Source organism: Camelus bactrianus, chromosome 3 (assembly GCF_048773025.1).
Source record: "Camelus bactrianus isolate YW-2024 breed Bactrian camel chromosome 3, ASM4877302v1, whole genome shotgun sequence".
Classification (NCBI taxonomy): Eukaryota; Metazoa; Chordata; class Mammalia; order Artiodactyla; family Camelidae; genus Camelus; species Camelus bactrianus.
The window spans coordinates 38,094,605-38,111,950 of NC_133541.1; the positions used below are offsets into that span (position 1 = coordinate 38,094,605).

The 17,346-nt window shown below is 41.5% G+C and overlaps 1 protein-coding gene across 3 annotated transcripts in view; it reads right to left on the reverse strand.

The window, feature by feature from the left end:
- Nucleotides 1-17,346, reverse strand: part of ANKRD55 (ankyrin repeat domain 55) — a 255,412-nt gene that overhangs the window by 17,859 nt on the left and 220,207 nt on the right. For all 3 annotated transcript variants that reach the window (XM_074358508.1, XM_045525115.2, XM_074358512.1), the window contains exons 9-11: nt 8,657-8,841; nt 3,027-3,194; nt 653-1,311 (exon numbers count right to left, since the gene is read on the reverse strand). In XM_074358508.1, coding sequence (XP_074214609.1) covers nt 653-1,311; nt 3,027-3,194; nt 8,657-8,841 — 1,012 coding nt within the window. The remainder of the gene's footprint in view (nt 1-652; nt 1,312-3,026; nt 3,195-8,656; nt 8,842-17,346) is intronic.

Below are 17,346 nucleotides of genomic sequence, written 5' to 3' on the forward strand. Positions count from 1 at the left end.
AAATGTGTATAAATATATACCTGTATAGAACATCTCTGGAAGGATAAATTAAAAATTAACAATATTAGTAGCTTTGGATGAAGGGCACTGGGTAGCTGGGGAAGAGGTAGCAAGGAGAACTGCCATGTAACCCTCTGGTATGTGTGGAGACTTGAACCATACATGTGTGAGTGGGTTCTCTTTCTGCACGTATACATAGAAGGCTTTGTCATTTCCCCTCCTTCCTTACCAAGATTTTGGTTCAGTAGGTCTAGGGTGAGGAATGAACACCCGATTTAAAAATAATCACACAAACAAATCAACTTCTCTTAGGTGATATTGCCATATACCCCTGGGTAAGAATCCTTGCTGGTGTAAATAGTAATATTCCTGGTCTAATAGACTGGTCACCACACACATTTGCTGTGATGAGATTAGAAGGCACATACTTTTGCTTGATGATTGCTCTCAGGGTGGAAAAGCAGAATGTTTCTATAGCTTGGAAATCCTGAACCCAGAGGACTCGAGGGAAAAAGGTGGCCTAATCACCCATTTCCTTCTGGTCCTGTCCTCTAGGGTACTGCTATCACTCCAGTTCCTAAGCCAGAACTGCATGACACAGTTTTTGTATAGAGGCTGCCAGGAATGAGGAAGAAGGAAACAAGGACATTACCTGATGAAGGATTATGTAGATGAGGAAGATGTGGTGGTCCTGACACCTCCTGGTGAGATTTGCTGGTGAGCAACCTGTCTAACAGCTTATCAGAAGCAGACACAGTCCACGCTTTATAGAACACCTGGTTAGAATCCCCTTTCCAAGGGTTATCCAGCAATGCCTGGCAGCCAGTTCTGTTATTCAATAAATCCTGCTCACTTCGACTTTTCTGAGATCGCTGGGCTGTGTGATGAGAACCAGAGCTCAGGCCAGCATGGGAAGTGGCCCCCTGGGAGGCTGTCAGGAAGTTATGGCCCAGGGTGATGGGTGGGAGGCTCTGCGTTCTGATTGGTGGAAGACCTTTATGGGCCAAGGGCTTCTTTTCTGGCAAGTGATATTTTGAATTCTCTGAGGCCCTCTTCTTAAAGTCCACCATAGCCACCTGATCACCAGGCTGTTCCTGACAGTTGGTATCCAGGATGCTGTCAAAGGTGGTGATGATGTCATCGACTTCCGAGGTGTGCTCCCCCATGTGCCAGTCCCTGCTGTGATCCTTCTGATAGGCTCTCTGCTCTTCTTTTTTGTTCTTGCAGAAGATATGATTGAGCATGCTGAATCGTCCCTCCTTCCTCTGGGGTCTACTGTTCTGGGAAGGAAGGGGTCGAGTAGGCTCTGTTCTGTGGGAATACAAAATAATAAGGATGATATGTGAGGATAGGAAGTAGAGACAACACTACAACCAAAGAAAATACCTCCCACTATTTCATCTGCTTGGGCAGGTTGTCCGAGATCATTCAGACACCCCAAAGCCTCTCAAGTCAAAGGTGATGTGCAAGAACACCCTTTGCCACCTCCTTCCTTGCCCTGGTTCGTTCTCTGCCCAGTTAGAACATTTCTTAGTTAGATTCCTCTTGCTCACTCAGGGGCTATCCTTTCAAAATTTGTTTTCGCCAAGGGATAACTTAAGCTGAAAATAGCTTAAAGCATTACTGTTCTCACTTCTTAAGGACATCAGTAGGAGTGCAAGACATGAAGGGCAAATGTTGAGTTCAGGCTTCAACCAGCAGCAGCAGGGTGGAGGTTGCAGAGGTAGGGGGAGTGTGGTTTTACGCTTTCTCTGAAAGGGGTCCCAGGAGGTCTGGGCAGAACTCTGACATTATCCACCTCAGTAAGACTGCCCATTTTATGCTGTTTGTGTGTTGTTTCTTGTTGAGTTTCTACTAAATTTCCTATTGAAAAACACTTTAAAAAAAAAAAAAGTATACTAAAAGCAGCCAAGGAGAGAAGCTTTTGTTGGGCTTCAGCTGCAGAAGAGGAAGTGTGTAAGTCAGAGGTTGGGCGTGGCAGCAAAAGAAAAGTGAGCAATGCCCAATGGGTGGGCAATTTCTAAAGGAAATAAAGGTCAGCAGCTGTCCGCTGGCTCTTCTTGTGCTGAGAGTTTCCCTGAGGCTCTACTCTGTTTTTATTCCTTGGAAAATTCTGTGTTATTCTCTTTTGAGGCCACAATTGATTTAATGCTTTCTGTGGTATGAGTTAATTGATGAAACCTGACCCATGTGCAGGCCCTAAAAGCCAGATTGCAACATTACTCTTTGGAGTGAGATATTGTAATCTGTAATTTGAAAAACATCACCACTTATTTTGGCTGCATGTAATTTTTTTTTTCTCCCTTGCAGGTCACACAGTGCACAATTGAATCTTTATTCCCATGACATATTTTTATCTTCCTTCTTTCACCTTCCAGTAGGCTTTTTGAAATACCAAACACAGCTTCTGGAGTCCTGATACTGTCAGAGAGAACCCCAGGAGAGCTGTAACATTCTTTCAAGTTTCTCCAGATAGAACATGCCCTTATTTAATGCTACTTCAGCATATTCTACAATCAGTCTCCTCCTCCTGTTAAAGGTTGTGATTTGGGTCAGCAGGTCTCAAATTGTGGTCCACTGAACCTCGAAGGTTGGGTCCCTGACAGACTTCAGGGGTTTTATGAGGATTAAACTATATTCATAATAATATCAAGATGCTGTTAAAATGTGTAGACATACGTGTATGGTCAGGTCGTTCAAGGTGCTTCACCTACACCTGACTCACTTGACAGAGAGAAATGTTGATTTAGCCAAAAGAACAATTAAGAGGACATGGCATATAGGTAAGAGAAAAGGGAGAAAAAGGAAAGAAAAGATTAAATTTTAGTGAATGTTGGGCTGACAGATTCAGGCTTGCTACTATTATTTTCCTCCACAGAGTCAAGGACATGTCATTTTATATTAGATAATGGCAAACACAGTTATTCACTTATTCCTAGTTTTGTGCATGGGTAGTTTAAAAAATTTCATCCAATTTTATAAATCTTTGAGAGGAAGGAAAAATGAATGCCTCCTCGTGTGCTCACCTGCTGTCTTGGGAGAGGAGCTGGACACAGGCCGTGTGGCCGCAGTACAGGGCGTAGGCCAGGGGCGTGCTCTCATTGATGTCTCGCAGGTTGCTGTCCATGCCCAGCTCCAACAGTGACTGCACACAGTCTGCCTTCCCTGCAGCTGCAGCCCAGTGCAGAGGTGTCCTGGGGGACCACAGGGGAACAACACAAGTGCCTAAGCACACGAATGGTACAGGTGGTTTAGCTGGCAACAGCTCCTGCTCCAAGTTGGATGGTGGCAGGAGAGACTGGTTGCTATTTACAGTGTGGAAATGGTATGTATTAAGTGGGGCTTCAGGATGATGGTGTACATGTGTAGGGGCCTCTCCTCTAATTCTGACATTCCTTAGCCTTCTGCCTTCTCTGGCCTTTCTGAGAATTTCCTAGAAGAGGAAGCAATGAGTCAAAGGGTATGAACAATTTTAAGGCTCTTTATACATAGTGCAAAACTGCCTTCGAAGAAGACTCAATTTCTCTTCCTACCAGCTGTGTCCTTATGCCTTATTTATATTAGTTATCTTTAGTACCATCTTTAAAAATCTTTCCCAACTTGGTAGGCAAAATGATACTTCAGTGTTGTTTTCTGCTGCCTTTCTTTAATTAATAGTGAGGACGAACTTTTGAAATATGTTTGCCATTTGAATTTCTTCATTGAGATGACTCAATGCCCTATACCAATTTTTACATTAAATTGTTAGTTTTCTTACTAATTTACATGAGCTTTTTAAATATTAAAGATAATCCATTTTTTCTAGTTTATGTTTATGAAAATATTTCTCCAATTTGTTACTTAGCTTTTAATTTTTTAGCAATTTTTTCCATTTTCTATTAAAAATTTTAAAAAATAATGACACTTAATGACCTCTTCATTTTTGGTTTGTTTCATGATTTTATGTTTTAGAAACTCCTTCATCAGCCAGAAGGTAGACAAATATTCATCAGTATTTAAACCTTTGCTAAATTGTAAAACCAGTATTTTCTTAAGAAAATGGGAAAAAAAAAGCCAGAGACTCTGGGAGAAAATATTTGCAAATTTCATATCCAACAAAGGGTTTATATTCAGAATATATAAAATCTTTCAAAATTGAACAATAGAAAAATACACAAGCCAACTTTAAAAATTAGCAAAAGGGGGATGGTATAGCTCAGTGGTAAAGCATGTGCTTAGCATGCATGAGGTCCTAGTTTGAATCCCCAGTATCTCCATTAAAAAAATAAAATTAAATAAAAAAATTAGCAAAAGATTAGAACATTTTATCAGAGAATTATGCATAATGGTAAATAAGCACATTAAAAAGGTGCTCTATAACATCTTTCATTAGCAAAATGCAAATTCAAACCACAATGGGATACCACTACAAACTTATCAAAATGGCTAAAAAAATTAAAACAAACAAACAAACAAAAATAAACCAAAAACCAAAACCCTGGCAATACCAAGTGCTGGTAAAGATTTGGGGCAACTGGAACTTTCATACATTGCTGGTGGGAAGGCAAAACAGAAATAGCCACACCAGAAAACAGTTAGTTCCCTCTAAAGTTAAACATACTTACCACATGACTGAGTAATCTCACTTCTAGATATATTGCTAAAGAAATGACAATTTTTTTGTTCACACAAAAACTTGTACACAAATGTTTATAGCAACATTATTAATAATCACCTAAAACTGGAAACAACCCAATGTCCTTCAACGGGTGAAAGGATAAACAAACTGTAGTTCATCCACACAACGGACTACAACTAGGCAATATAAAGAACAGTCTGATTTATGGAACATAGATGAATCTCAAGTGCATTTTACTAAGTGAAATAAGTCAGTCTCAAAAGATTACATATTGTATATTTCCATTTACATGATATTCTGGAAAAGGCAAAACCCAAGAGACAGAGAACTAATCAGTGGTTCCTAGAGCTCAGGATGGGAGAGGGCTTGACTACAAAAGAACAAACTGAGTTGATGTTGGATTTGATGGAATTGTCTTGAATCTTGTCTGTGGTAGTTACATGAATCTATGCTTGCATTAAAACTCAGAACTATACATCAAAAGAAAAAAAGAGAGAGTAAATTTTACCAAATGTAGATAAAAAGGAAACCAAATATTTGCTTCTAGATTTATCTGGATTAAAAAAACTGTATGTGTGTCTATAATGTGTATTTTGGTATGTGTGGAGCTGGTCTGTTTTTCCAGTTACATAGCCAACTTTTCTCAACTTATTAATGTGGTGAGATCATATTTTGAGATCCTGACATATACATACGTACATACATACATACACTTTTTCTCTTTCTCTTTCCTCCATTTAAAGAAATGGTTGACTTTGTGCTCAACCTCAGGGGAGGGATGTAGCAGGCTGGATAAGGGAAATAGTGTCTCTCTGTTTCCAAAAGTAAAGCCCAGAACTGAGACAGAACTGGAGCAAAATAGTTCCCCAACAGTAGAAAGAGTCCCCATCAGCTGTCAAGGCAGATGAGACAAGAGGGTGATTAAGAGCATAAAGGACCACTGGACCCAAGAGCAAAGGGGGCCAGATTCCTTGGCAGAGATGCTGGGAAGTACAGTGGGACCATGGAGGTTAAGGAGAGGCACAGAGAGAGATGACATTCCTGCAAAGGGGTTTCCTGTGAAGAGAATGGCTATTCTTTCTGTCAGTCACTCTGGGAAAGAATCAATCCTGGGGCAGGAAAGGAAGGCCTGGCAGGCCTCTCCTTGGCCTCACTCTGGTGCCTGACTCCTGGCAGAAGGCCAATCCTCGGAGAGCCAAGAGGTCTCTCAGACATGGAGGCAGCCGGGGGCTAGATGGAGAAGGGCTCAGTTGGGGTTATCTGTGAAGGGGCTTGGGCTTTAGTATTTGGAGAGTAGCCATGTCCACAGTATGAACAGAGTTCCCATGCATAGACTGTGTCCTCTGTCAATCAAGCATCTTTCTCCTCATGTTATGCCATGGGCAGCAATTTGAGAACACTTACTAGGACCATATATTTTTTCAATAGAGTGATCAATCACACTGCCTATTTGAATCTGTAGCAGATATGATTCATTCCATTCTATGTGAGAGGTCTCCAGACTATATTTATTACAAAACAAGATGAGGCACCAGCCATATTATGCCCCCCTGTTTAGAGAGTATATTACCATTAAATTCAGCAGATGGTAAATTGGACATTAATATAGTCAGGTTTACCAACAGGTGACAATTCACTCTGGAACACTGTGAAATACTCCTCTACAATAATTGCTAAGACTGACTGTTTTAATTCTTCTGACCATCAGCATGAAGAAGAGGTCCAGAAAAACACAGGAAAAACTTAAATTATTTTGAAGATAAACAAAAGAAGCATAGATAACTTCAAAGCTTCTAACTAATACACATAGAGCCTTTGTGGGCCATCTGTAGTATACAATTTCAAGTTATCTAAGCTGTAGTTCCTTTCTTGTCTCAAGCTTCAGAATAGTCCTGCAAACATAGCAGACTGGACTCAGCTATCCAGTGAGGAGCTGGAGGGTCAGGGCCCATGACGCAGAAGAAATGCATCAGAGGCAAGCAGTGGGCTGATGAGGTGGTCTCTGAATGGCAGGAGATGATGGGTGCAAGAACATTGGCTGAGGTGTCAGCAGCCAAGGAGTGATTTATGGAACATGTAAATATTCCCTAGAGAATTCCCAGAACTATGTAGGGAGGAGAATTTGATAAAAGACTGTCCTTCCTGAAGATAAATGAATTGGGTTTTAAGGGAGAGTATGACCTTTTAGACTGATCAAATTTGGGACATTTACGCTACATAAGCTATTTCTGAGTTAGGTGTTCTGGGCTATCAATCAAACTAGTGCCACCATGTTGTAAATGTCATAGATGTATGTGTTTTACTATCTCACAGAACTAGTTCTTAGTTCCCCCATATTTTCCCTCATCCTCCTTTCTTTCTTTTTTTTTTTTTATAATTGCCTTATTTTTCTTCCCTTTCCTCAAAAACTTTCTCTCTACTGGAAAAAAGAAGGAAAGAGAAGTCACAATTATTACAAATGCTTAAGTACTTAAGCCTAAGAAAAATGTGAAAGCGTCTATACTAACACAAGCTTGCAGTTTCAATGTGGAGGCAGAGCTGCACGAGGCAGAAACTGAAACAAAATGGAGAGCAGGATTTAATCAATGCATACAACACATGAGCTGAGCTTTGGAGCAGGAACTAGATCCTCCTTGAGATTTTACTTCCCTTTGAACCCTCGTAGGACCCGTCTTGTAGACTTTTTTTCTCCCCTTGGTTTTCCTTTCTTCCCTGAGGCTGGGGGAACTAAATTTTCTCTGCTAAGCATGTGATAATGCAGAATGGGAAATACTCTATTCAGAGCTGGTTCTAGAAGTATTTTGAAGTAGGTAAACTTTCTCCAGCCCTCTTTTCCTTCTTTTTCTCTTCTACTTGCTTACCTGCTCAGGTTCAACATCTGCTCTTAGGAAAAGGTCTGCTTTCAATGATTTAAACATTAATTTTAATTAAAGTCATCATGTTAACCATCCCCAGTTTCTGAGACTTACATGGAACCCAAGAATTTTTTTCCTTGTGGTATAAAGATTTCAGGTATCAGGAAGTAGAAGGTGCTTCTTGGGGTATTTAAAATCATGATAAGTAGGTGGCTAATTCTGTACTTCAATAGAAAAAGGTAAAAGAAACCACAGGTAGTATACAAACCTTATACTTATTTTCAATAGTGTTATTTGTTGTTGTATTATTATTATTATTTTTGTATTGTTCTTATATTTCCATACAATAGTCTTTTTTGGGGGGGCCTGGATGTTTTTAAAAATTGAAGTATAGTTGATTTACAATGTTGTGTTAATGTCTGGTGTCCATTCAATAGTCTTATTTGTTGTTATATTATTCTTACATTTCTATTGAACCTGTATTATTCTTTTATTTCCATTATTCTTGTATTTCCATTGAATCTATGCCTAACTGAAACAAAGATTAGATAAACATTGTAGTTAAAAAGCTGTAATAGTAGATTATGGGTAAAGGGCATCATGGGTGAATGGCTCTATGTCTGGAACACAAGGGTCCAGGTTTTCATTTAGTTGTTAACTACCTCTGAGGTAAGTCTCTTTACTTTTCTCGACTCAGTTTCCTTTTCTACACCAATACATCTTTAATGATTGAAGAAAATCAAAACAAAACTATGATAAGGTCACATCTAGTTCTGAATACAAACCCTCCATTATGCTCTTCTCTGGATAACAAGAACTTGTTGACTTTACGACATAATCCAGGAATGAAGGAAAAAAAAAATAAGACTTACTGTTAAGAACAAAAAGCGAATATAGCAGGAAGCCATATACAGAAAGCTTTCTGAGAACACTGAGAATGTTTAGCAAAAAGTGGAAAGTCTGACAACACTGTACGGTCACAGCGTTTCTCTCCATAACAATGACTTTTCCTGCCCTGACTAAAATAGAGCAGGGTTTATTGTCACAAGCACATATATAAATATTACTGGCAGTAAGGATCTGATCACATAGGATAACTCCTTAAACATGTTATTTATTTTGAGGTTAAAATTTAGAAAAGATGACTGGTATTTGCCAGCCCTTTCTGAGTTGCCATGGATACCTGTCGTCCACATCCAGAGCCTGCAGGTTGCACTCAGGGACTCTCGCCAGCTCGCCGATGATGTCGCTGAAGCCTGATGCTGCAGCGATGTGCACGCACGTCTTCCCACTCTCATCGTCACAGTTGATTATGGATGGACCCTGGTGATGGCTCAGAATGATGGAACACAGAATTCTATTTCCACTCTGGAAAACAGAGTCAAAGAAAGCTCATTATGTACAATCCAGTGCTCCTCCCCATCTATGCATCTTAAGATAAAAATTCAAAGTAAAAAATTCAAAACAACAACAAAAAAAGAAAATACACTTTTATCAAACCTACTAACAAATTTCCACTTGTCTCAAGTCACTGCAGGGATTTTTGTCTCGCGTAAGAGCTAAACTGTCTTCCATAAGTAGTGAACTAAGGAGGACTTAAATACAGGTATAATTGACCTACATCAGAGCTAGCATGATGGGTGGACCTCCTAGACAACTTTCTCATTAAACCTATTCATTTGCTTCCCCACTTGCTGTAGACGTTGACCCCTGAGAAACTGGCGGTGTTAATTTTAAGGTTAACAAAATGATGATGATGAGTACTGACTGGTGGCATAATGATGACCAAAATGGTCTAGTAATGGTCAAATTGCTATAAACTGCATGTAATTTAATTGCCAAAATTCTTTGTGAAAGGAAGTGGATCATAATTTAGTAGCTAATCAATAAAGAAATAAAACAAGTATGAGAAGGAAAGAACTTCAGGCAACCACCTAAACTGGGTCCCTCTTTCTGTGTCAGTCTACAAAAAGCTTTTTATCTTATTTTTGAAAGGAGGCTATTCTATACTCTTCTTAGTAACCCAGCCCTAAGAGCCACTAGCTATTCCTTGAGAGTATCCTACATCCCTTCAGCTCGAACAAATGAGTAAATAAATGCTGTGCATGTTACCTTTTCATTTGACTGAAAAACAGAAAAAAACACTGTGTAAGCATTTGCAATTTAACATGACAAAGAGTCCTTAATGGCCAATAAAATAAATTCTAGTTTTATCTCACACAAATGGAAAGTCTTATCCTACAGATTTCTCCTGATATCTGTGGAAAGATTATAAAACAGTCCAAATATATACATCAGCATCTTCCTTTTCTCAATGAATCCATAGAGACCCTGTAACTCCATGCACCCATCTTATGGGTAGAATGGGGGTCCCTAGGAGGCATAAGGAGCAGGTTAAAGAAATGAGAGAGAGACACTGTAGTCCTGGGAGCCAGGAGCCAGGCCACATGCCACGCTCAGGGACCCTGGGCAAAAAAGGAGAGTTGTATTTTTAAAAATTGCGATTTTAATGCACTCTAAATGCTGTTCAACAGCCACCTCATAATAAATGTTCCTACATTAAATTTCCTTTGGCATTCTTCCCATTTTATGATCCCAGTTTACCTGACTCCAGGGTTGTGTTTAGAACCTCTGAGTCAGTTTGCACAGTTCTGTGGAACAGCACTCACTGGTTTTCAATTGTCCTCTTCCTTCCCCTCCCCTCTCTGTTTGCATCCGCCACTGACTTTCCGGATGTTACTCAGCTTGGCTTCACAGAGAACCACTACACCGTGAAACTTCCCGTGTACTTCCACTGTATCAGGGGACAGCAGCTGGTACCAGTTCTGAAACCTCTTGCGGGACCAAATGCCCGGGGCACTCAAAGCTCTCAACTTTGAGCCCCAGGAAAAGTACTGAGTAGATTTTAAATGCTACAACCAGGGCCAGCTATATAATTTGTGGAGTCCAGGGGAAAATTAAAATGTGGAACTGCTGCTCACTCAGCAGGGAAATAGTGTATTCCTTTCTTCTACAGTGTCTCTCTTGACTGTCATGATTTTTATTTGCTCTTTAGTGTCACACTCCCTTAGGCTGGGGATTCACACAGAGAGTGCGAACCCTCCCAGGTACCTGGGGCCCCATCTTGCAACTTGGCATGTACTTGATCCTGACCCTCTCTGAGTCTGTGCCCAAACCCTGCCAGAGGACTGCGGAGCTGGGGCCTGAGCATCTGACCCAGGGTGGCAGGGAAGTGGGACCATGTGAGCCAAGGCTCCACTGTCCTCCTGTCCTATCAGACTTAACTTACAGAACACAAATTCAAAGATAGAGTTATTGAGAATTTTCCAATGGCCACAGAGCATCGTGCCCCAAGCACAGAGCTCCCTTCTGAGTGTGGGGCCCGCTGTGGCTGTACTGGTGGCAGGCCCATAGGTGGTCCCTGACTTCAACCTTTTTCTTTCTCTCCCTCTCACTTTCCGTCTTACATCCTATTTCTCCTTCCATCCTCCTTTGTCTCACAATAACTTTCAAATCTTTTGGATCAGTGAGTTAAGTTCTATAGCATGCTTGTCATCAGAAGGTGGTTACAGTGACCGTATCTAAACTTTCATGCCTGCTTTATCAACTTTGCTAAGATTCTTTTACTTGATTTTACTTCAACATATTTTGAAGGGGTCTGAAATATGAACATTTAAAACAGTCAAGACTGAACTATATTATGCTGTAACCAGGAATTGACACAGCATTGTAAACTGACTATACTTCAATAAAAAAAATAAAACAATCAAGAGACCCCTCTCCCCTTTTAAGACGCACTAGCCATTGGAGAGGGAAAACAGAAGCAAAAAAATAATGTCCACTCAATGAATTTATTTTGTTTACAATTTCCTAGAAGAGCAAAGGAATTCGGGTTGCCAAAGTGATTCAAACAGCAAAACACTCTGTCATGGTTCTCCCTCTGTGTAAGAGGGAGCATCAAGCACAGAAGGAAAAAACAAAACCCACTGCTCACACTCTCTCTTCTCCCTCCTCGCCTGACACAAGGAGGAGCAATTTTGGAAGCAGCAAACTGAGCCAGGCTGCTGCCCAGCACATCCGAATCGGCCTCTTCTAAGATCCTGACCAGACCGTCCCTAGGCAGCAGTTTCCTCTGGAGCTGGAGTGTTACATGGGGCTTCTTTGGATAAGAGAACTTCCACCTCTTAACATTTTTTCTCCAAAATGCCTTTTTGGGATCTTCCTGACAATTCCTTTGCCTCTAAACCTGACACTCATAACATTATCGCTATATTTTCTTTTTCTTTATAAGCATATCCTCCCAGGAATAATGCTGATGGCGATGTTCACTGAGTGAACTATCTATGCTCAGCACTGGTCTAAGCATTTCCATGTACTAACTCATTTAATCCTGAAAATAACCCCATGAGATTGATACTCTTATCATCTCTATACTGTAGGGGAGAAATTGGAGGCACATAGGGATTAAGTTGCCCAAGGTCATGGTCAAGAGGTGCCAAAGCCAGGATGGACTGCCTGCAGAACCCTTGCACTTCCTTACTACACCACTTCGTCTTTGATAAAAGAAATGGTCTATTTATTTGATCCTGCATGTTCATACTAGGGGAGTTTCAAGTGAAAACTGCTGTTTAGATCGACAGCATCAGTAGCAAAGAAGTGCACCTTTCCAACTGAGAACTTCTTTCAACATTAGGCGCTTCAAAAGCCTCTCCTAGGAGGGTTGCCATGGTGCACTCTTGTAAGAATTTGAGAGAGCCCTGGAGAGTACTAGTCTGTGAGCTGAGGCCCTGGCTCAGTGGTCTCCTGGTAACAGCATTCCTTTCTTGGCAAGCTGGGCTGAGTGTCAGTCAAAGGTAGGTTCCAAGACTGGGAAGCCTTGGTCACAGAAACCAAGAAGCACCAGAACAGAAAAAATGAGATGGTGCCCAGAAGGCCCTTAGGAAGAATGGAGACTGGGATTCTGTTTGGTGGGAACACCATTCAATAGGGGAAGATTATTGTACAGATCTTATTCTCATGGAGCTCTAGAATTCTGCACTGGGTGGCCAGATGAGATTGTAGATTTTATTTTTGATGTATTTGTGTAGTTTTTGTCCATGGGTAATCCTTCAAGTTGCTTTCATGTACTCTGAACACTGCTGGGAACTGCTGAGTCCTAGTCATTCTCTTTCTGTCTCATGAAGGAAGGGAGTACATAAGCCTTGCCAAGAAGAAAGTTGAATGAATGTAAAGTAATTTTGCTATAGGCAGACTGATAAAAAAACAAGATTCCAATATCCTGATTGTAGACCCTTTTTATTCTAAGTGACCTTCGAAGGAGTCTTAGTGGGAGCTTTAAGACTAGTTGTTTATTTGTTAACATGTTGGGGGAAATTAGTTATATGGTGACTTCTTCGGTAAGGGAACTCCAAAATCCTTCCTTCTCTTGGAAGTAGTGGGTCTGTTTCTATCACTTGTCCCATGATGGTGACTATACAGAGCAGAGGCTATGGTTTTAGGTCACAAGGCCCCTTTAAAGGGGTGGGTGGTTTTGTGCTGTGAGAAGACACTGGCCCATAAGTTCATCTGGAGCCAGATGTGTTAGACTGGAATGGAGCTGGAGGGGAAGATCTACTAGTTTATACAGTGTGAACATTTGAGAGTTGAGGGTTTGGGGCTAGCTAGAGGAGAAAGATGCCCCCATATCCTGGCTTAGAATTAGGACCATCTTCTTGGTTAGCCTCTTTGGACCCAGGCTTTCTGCTTGGCCTGGCTCCAGAGGCTGCTGTATCCCAAAGCTGGGGACTGACTACCCTGGAGAGTTTTGGAAGATGGGAGAAACGGCAGGGGAGAGGCAGTGAGGCATGGGGATCCTCAGCTGCTGAACTGCTTCATTTCACAGGTGTTCTAATGATTAATATGGGGGAAAACCCCACAAAAACCTCCTTCCTTGCAGTGTTAGTATGTAGAAAGTGGCTAGCTCCTGCTTCTAGCTGTTTGGCAAGGTGACAGTCTCCAGGGTATCTCTGCATTCCCACATTCACATTCACATCTGTGACTGGGAATTTTTATGCTGAAATGGAGCTTAGAAAAGAGTAACTCATAGCAAATACTTGCTGAACAATGCACAAATAAACAAATTAGTAAAACAAGGCTTACAAACTATGGGCAAAGCCAAGCAGATTAGAATTTACCCATCCTTTTTAGCTTCCCTCTCTTTTTCTCATTATCTCCTTCCTTTCACTTTTTTCTTTATTTGTATTTACTCTGAGGCAAGACCCTGTTTTTCTTCTTTCTACTTCATCCCTTTCCTCTCTACAGTCGAGCACTGGGGTGCTCACACGTGCAGGCCACTTTAAGGTAGGTCAGTCTCTGCTCCCAGGGTAATGGGGTTGATTTCGCAAACTTTCTCTTTGTTTACTCTGGGCTTATGTGGCTTTGTAGATAGCCTCTTATCAAGCACTGGGAGGGCCTGGGTACCCGCGTGGGTCTGGGGTGTGCTTTGGCGATGACAGCCTCCCCGTGCACGAGTTTTGCCAACTGTGGACTGAGGGGTTGGACTAAATGACTTGTGTGGTTCCTTCCAGCTCTAAGGCTCTTTCATCTTATGAACTGGATTCACTGATATATGACATTTATATTTACCCTTTGGCATACTAAATATATTTAGAGTTAAAGTATATTTATAAGATTTCGACACAATTCAAACAGTTGATCACAGATCTTGGCCACCACAGGGAGGAGGAGGACTCCATGCTGGACCAAACCAGTCTCAGGCACTAAGGTCTTGATGGTATATTCAAGAGCTCTAAGGGTGTGTGTGTGTGTGTTTTCTTTAACCACACAACCACATACTGAATGAACAAACATGAAATAGTTGTTTTTGTATCAGTGCAGTTCTTTTCTTTCTACCTTCCCTTGAAAAGAGTACTGAAAGAAGAGTACTGCTAAGGAAAAGTCTAAATAAACGCAACTTCTAGGATTAGGAAGGAGCTAGTGGTGAGATTTGTGGGGCAGATCCTTGCCCCTCTCACTGACCTGCCATCATATCTATCTTAGAATTCCTATCATTAGGAAAAACTCCCTGATATTAAGGTATTACATTTCTGGAAAACTTGGTTAAGCTGAAAACAGTATTTCACAGAAAGAACCCAATAAGGCATTAATCTCATTGGCTTGAGATGGGTAAGTTTATTGAAGTGAATTCAGTGAATACTTCTCTAATAACCTAAGATTCACAAAGATCTGTTCTGGGTCTTGAGAGACATCTGGATGCATAAGGCACATTGCCCTTAAGTGCACAGTCTAGAAGAGGAGACACAGGCACCTCGCTGATTGTAACACTAGTAATAGAAGTAAGGAAGTGCTAGATGGACGACATGGAGGGAAAATTCTGAAAGGGAGCTCAACAAAGAGGGTGAACTTAGTTGGGCCTTGAGAAATAAGGAAGAATAAGTACAAATTCTGCAGTTAGAAGGGATGATGTGGGGAATGTAGGGAGAAAGAAATGTTTCACCAAAAGGGAAGAACATGACAAAGGGGAAGACAGAATGAATGTCTATGAGATACAGAGATTATTAATATTCTCTCATGACTGGAGTACAGCCTATATGAGCTGAAGAGGAAAGGGCAGGGGGGTGGGGTGGGGTGGGGAGCAGGCATTCACAGCAGTAAGTGGAAATCCAAGGAGTTTGTTCTTTACCACACAATGGCACTCTTTGAAGGTTTCTGAGCCAAGGACCAACAGTGACCATAACTATTTTGCTGTAGAAACAGTTACGTTAGTACATTCCTTTGTGATCTGAAGAAAGAGCACTTGGCAATGTGAGAACAGATGGGAGAAGGAAAGGGCTGAAAGTAGGAATACAGATACTGAAACTGTTCAGGTGAGAGAGATGGGGAAACTTGATCTAAGGAAGTGATGGTAGGTGTGCTAAATTGTCTCCATTTGTTCCTCCAGGTCTACTATGTCTTTTTTCAACTTGCTCTCTACCCTTTAGTATGTATGAATTGCATCCAATGGGCTTCCTTGCTCTTTGGTTTCTAGTTGGGTTTGGCCAGCGAGTGGCACTGACAGAAGATAGATGAAGGAGGAAAGAGTGAGGTATTTATCTTTCCGTTCTCTCCCTGCTTGGCTACAGTTTTGTTATTCTATCAAAGGCTTCAGTTTCTGCCTCGAGCCTTCTCCTACAGCTATAGCTTTTGCTATATCTTGGTAACCACTCCCCTTCCATGCCCTTTTAGGCCCAGATGCCCTAATGGCAACCTGCTGTTGTGTGTAAATAGCCTCTTTATGAATTTCTGCTCAATTAATCCCATCTGAGTGGGCTGCTTCCTGCGGGACCCTGATCTATAGAGCAGGGATAGAAAGGAGGTGACAGAGATGTGAGACCTGAGGAAGTAGAATTGAGAGGTCTTGACAACCAACTGGATGTGAAAGATGATAAAGAGGGAGTGTTCATGGACCATGTGGACAACTTTGGCTTGGGCTGCTAGGAGGATGGGAGTGTGATGGAAGGGGAGACCACGGATTCAGTTTGACCATGTTGAGTTTGAAGCGTCCATGAGAAACTATGGGAAGATGCCCAGTGCAGCTGGAAATGTGACTCTAAAGTTCAAGAGAGAGGTCAGAGCTGCATTTATTGACCTGAGAATATTCTGAGTAGAATGATAGGTGAGATAAAGATTAATGACTAAACTTCTGCGGCACTGAGGAGTAAGAGGGAGATGAGGTCAAGAGATATCTGTGTAGACTCCTGATAAGCTAGTGTCATCACAGATAGGCAAGCACATGCCCCAAAGGGATGAGATTCCATCAAGGGAGACTGGATGGAGACAGGGACAGCGATAGCGGACTGAGGACTCCTAGGCATATGCGGGAGGTGAATGAGGGCAATGGGCCCACAGGAGGGCACCACCAGCTACCAAGGGACCCAAGAAATGGGCGCAGAAGTCCAACTTGGTTTACTTTGTGGGCCCAAGATTTCAAATCTTTCCTGCTTTGGTTACCTGTGTCACATAGAGAGGCTTTACTATTTCAAAGTGCTGCAGCTTTAAATATGGTCTCATATGGTCCAAAAGAAAAGCCGGAAGTTCAGCGAAAGGAATAAATGACAACGGGAAATGGAGTCATTTATGTGGAAAAACTGTAAGAGGAGCACAATGCTGGCCTTGTGTTATAAATGAACAAGGAGGCCCAAGGAGGCAAGTGTCATCATGGTTTCAGCTGACATTTGGAATTACCCTCAGTCTTCTCCGCAGGGTAAAGGGCAGGACATACCACTTCTGAGTTTTACTGCTAACCACAGGGAGGGAGAGGGTGCATGGTTCCTCCAGAGTATATTCTTAACCTTTGGTGGGGGTGGGGGTTGGGGTAGTTATGGATCCTTACTGAAAAACTGAAAAAATTGTGGACTCCTTCCTCAGAAAAACGTATGCTAACATACTCACATGCCCACACACGTAATATTACATACAGTTGTAGGGGTTCTAAAAGGGACCTGTCTTGTTAACCTTTTTACCCTCCAATGCCAGATGTACAGTAAGTCTCACTAAATATTTATTAAGTGATTGAGTAAATAAATGAGTGAGGCATTATGCTTATACAAAATCATGGTCAAAATGCAAATATCTAAGGTGGGAGTAGCTAAGGTTTCAGCACCCATTAATACGAATTCATTTATCGCAGTGGTTTTCAACCCCAGCTGGACATCACAGTCTCCTGGAGGAACGGGAAACGTATACATATCTCTGTCATGTGCACAGTCTCCCTCATACCCCAAAGATACACAAATAGTTAAGCCAAGTATATCAGTGACCTTTCTCAGAACAAAGCCAGGTCTGTCAGTGTAAACTCACATCTTCTCAACTGAGCACACTGTTCTTTTGATTTTG